Raw genomic sequence first — 2,810 nt, 5'->3', positions numbered from 1 at the left:
TTTTTTTTTATTTCGGTTTGTATGAATTTTAAACTTTATGAATGTTTTTTTCCTATTTCGGTTTTTATGAATTTAAATTTTATAATATTATTACTTTTAAATTATTAATATCAAAAAATATATAAAAATGAAAATTAATTTGAAAAAAAAAATGGGTATATACCGACGGACATATCCGTCGGAATTTACTATCCGTCAGAATTTACCGACGAACAAGGTTCGTCGGAATGCACCGAGGAACACTCTGCGTCGGAAGTGTCCGAGGAATGTTCTCCGTCGGTACGTAGTTTTTCCGATGAACTCTGGTCTCGTATATCCGCATCGTAATATCGTCGGAAGTTTGTCAGAATGACGTTTCTCGGTATTCGTCAGAAAGTCGTCGGAAGTTCTGACGAAATTCCGACGAATTTTTTTTTTCCGACGAAACGATACCGACGGACGGGTTCGTCAGAAATTCGTCGGAATCGGTCTATTCCGACGAATTTCCGACGATTTCGGCCATCAGAATCCCCCTGTTTTCTTGTAGTGCTTTTAAAAGAAAAAGAAGAGCAAACACTACGGTTTAACGCGGAACAAAAAAAGAAAAGCAAAAAATAATGGATTTTGAGCTAAATAAGTTAATAATTAAAAAAAAAAACCATCCCGGGTTTATGAGAACTGGGATTTGACAATTACCAATAATGCTGATATGCTGCATTTATTAATCAGAATTGAAATTTATATTTTTTTTTATTTAAATATTATCTTTAGGATTTGAGCACATGAAAAGTTTAATAATTAAAATATTACGCTGATGGCTGCATTAGCTATAGCCACGAAATCCTCCATAACTAATGTCATCTCCATGAGCTTTTTCGAGGCCTTGTCTGTGTTCTTGCCGATTGTATCCTTCACACGTTGTGTATCGTCGTAAGTTTCAAGGATTGTAATGCTTGCACCCGCGGCACCCGCGGCACCATCCTCCATACATAATCGAGCACCTCTAAAGTTATTCACTATTGTGGCATAGGATTCACTGCACATCTCAAAATATTTTTTAAATGTAGGCTCTTTTTCCAATCCGGCAACGAAACCTGCCCTTTCTTTAGCCTGGGTCGATCCAAGGTCGAGTGTGACTTTCACAAGTTCGACCTATATATTGAAAAAAACACAATTTTATTGAGATTTTGTTTTTCAGGAATAATAATTATCCTACATTTTTTTCCATAATAGTGATTACTTATTTACATAGTTTCATTTACAAAATAAAGCTTTTAACCTTTCCCATACACTTTTTCTCAAATACGCTTGTTAAAAAATTAATTAACTTGATAAATAAGCAAATATGCCAGATTCCATACCAGTAAAATCAATGAATTTATCTAAAATATTGTACTAAAATTTTGAACCCTCATAGATTATCATGAATCTTAAACCCTAACATCCCTTTTATCTCCTCCCAACACAAAGAAAACTGGAATCTAAAACGCAAGCCTGAAAAATAGTTAATTACCTATTTTGTAATTTATTTGTAGGATTTTTCTTAATTGTTCTTTACTTCCGGTTAAAACAATTAAATTAGATCCATAACTTAGACAAATAAATTTAAATTTTTGGTGCAATGTCAAATCAAAAACGAACAACAGAATGGTTAGATCAAGATAGAAAATAAATGAGGGGTTCGTTAGTAATATACCATGTTAGTTGCAGAGACGGCGGGAGGATACGCTGTGAGCGTTTGCAGGCAGAACGTTTTGTTATGGACAAAAGAATTATCGACAGAATAACGATAGCATGTTGAATTAATGTCTTTTGTTAAGGCCATGGTCGAAGTAGATCCTAAGAAAAGTAGTAACGAGACTACCAATGAACCAAGAAAGAAACAGTTAGAGGAAGAAGTCATGACTTGCTACTTGCTAGAGAATTTATTTCCCTCAACCTCTGTTGTTAGTGTATTCTATTCATATTGTTGTGCTACTTATATATACATTAAAATTATGGATAGAACTTGGGTCATCTCACTGGATACCACCGTAATTATTGTTACTCTTTTTCTTGGTCAATCTTGGTCAAAACCATAAGTATCTTATGATTTGCAAATATTTACTTCTATTTAAGAAAACCAACTTTCAAAGGAGAATCATTCCACAAATCAACATTATATTTCGAAAAAGGAAATTTTAAAAATAAAAATTTAGAGAAAAAAAATTTAACAAGAAATTTTGAATATTATTTTAGAAACTAAAATTACAATTTAAAAAAAAACTATATAAATTTTATTTATTTTAATATATATTTAAATATGATTTTTTAGTCATTTTGACCCTTGTGTTCTATTTTGTGATACGAAATGTTTTAAGATTATCATAGAGTATTTCTCTTCAATTTTTATAACACATCCCATATATATTAAAAGCGAATCATTATAACTTTTAAGGTAGCAGTGTCATCACCACAACGATTCTTAGAATCCTTAGAAAAATAGGTTGGTTCATCTAAATATATAATAAGATTTTTTTAAATTAATCATAAATTAATCATAAATTAATTATTAATATTTTTAATTTTTCCTTAAGTAAAAATTATGAAATTTCCAAATGTGGTGAAAGTATGTATGGTAATTAATGATTTTAAATAATAAAGATTTGATACAAATTAGTGCACCCTCTATCATTTTTGTTTAAATTTAAATTATTAAAATAAATTAAACAATCACATTAAGCATATAATAAAAATTTAGAATTTCTGTATCTAGTATATTTTAAATTTTTAAAAAGTCTCACATTAAAAAATTTAGTGATCTATGGTTTAAATTTTTTATATGACAAGAA

At 30.0% G+C, this 2,810-nt stretch overlaps 1 protein-coding gene across 1 annotated transcript; it reads right to left on the bottom strand.

Annotated features, from left to right (window-relative positions):
* Positions 1–626: 626 nt before the first annotated feature.
* LOC106326304 lies at positions 627–1,933 on the bottom strand. Its single transcript, XM_013764317.1, has 2 exons — positions 1,676–1,933; positions 627–1,131 (listed from the first exon to the last, which is right to left on the bottom strand). The coding sequence occupies exons 1-2, from the start codon at positions 1,880–1,882 to the stop codon at positions 778–780; spliced, it is 561 nt and encodes a 186-aa protein (XP_013619771.1). The 5' UTR covers positions 1,883–1,933; the 3' UTR covers positions 627–777.
* Positions 1,934–2,810: the final 877 nt, after the last annotated feature.

This window comes from Brassica oleracea, chromosome C2 (genome assembly GCF_000695525.1).
Source record: "Brassica oleracea var. oleracea cultivar TO1000 chromosome C2, BOL, whole genome shotgun sequence".
NCBI classification, from domain to species: domain Eukaryota; kingdom Viridiplantae; phylum Streptophyta; class Magnoliopsida; order Brassicales; family Brassicaceae; genus Brassica; species Brassica oleracea.
This window is presented reverse-complemented; position numbering and strand designations above follow the sequence as displayed.

What these genes read in the sequence shown, in the direction of transcription:
- LOC106326304 (XM_013764317.1), bottom strand. Translation starts at nt 1,882, where the DNA reads ATGACTTCTTCCTCTAACTGTTTCTTTCTTGGTTCATTGGTAGTCTCG. An exon ending in CCGTCTCTGCAACTAACATG is followed by an intron (nt 1,132 to 1,675) that starts GTATATTACTAA and finishes TTCAATATATAG; the next exon opens with GTCGAACTTGTGAAAGTCAC.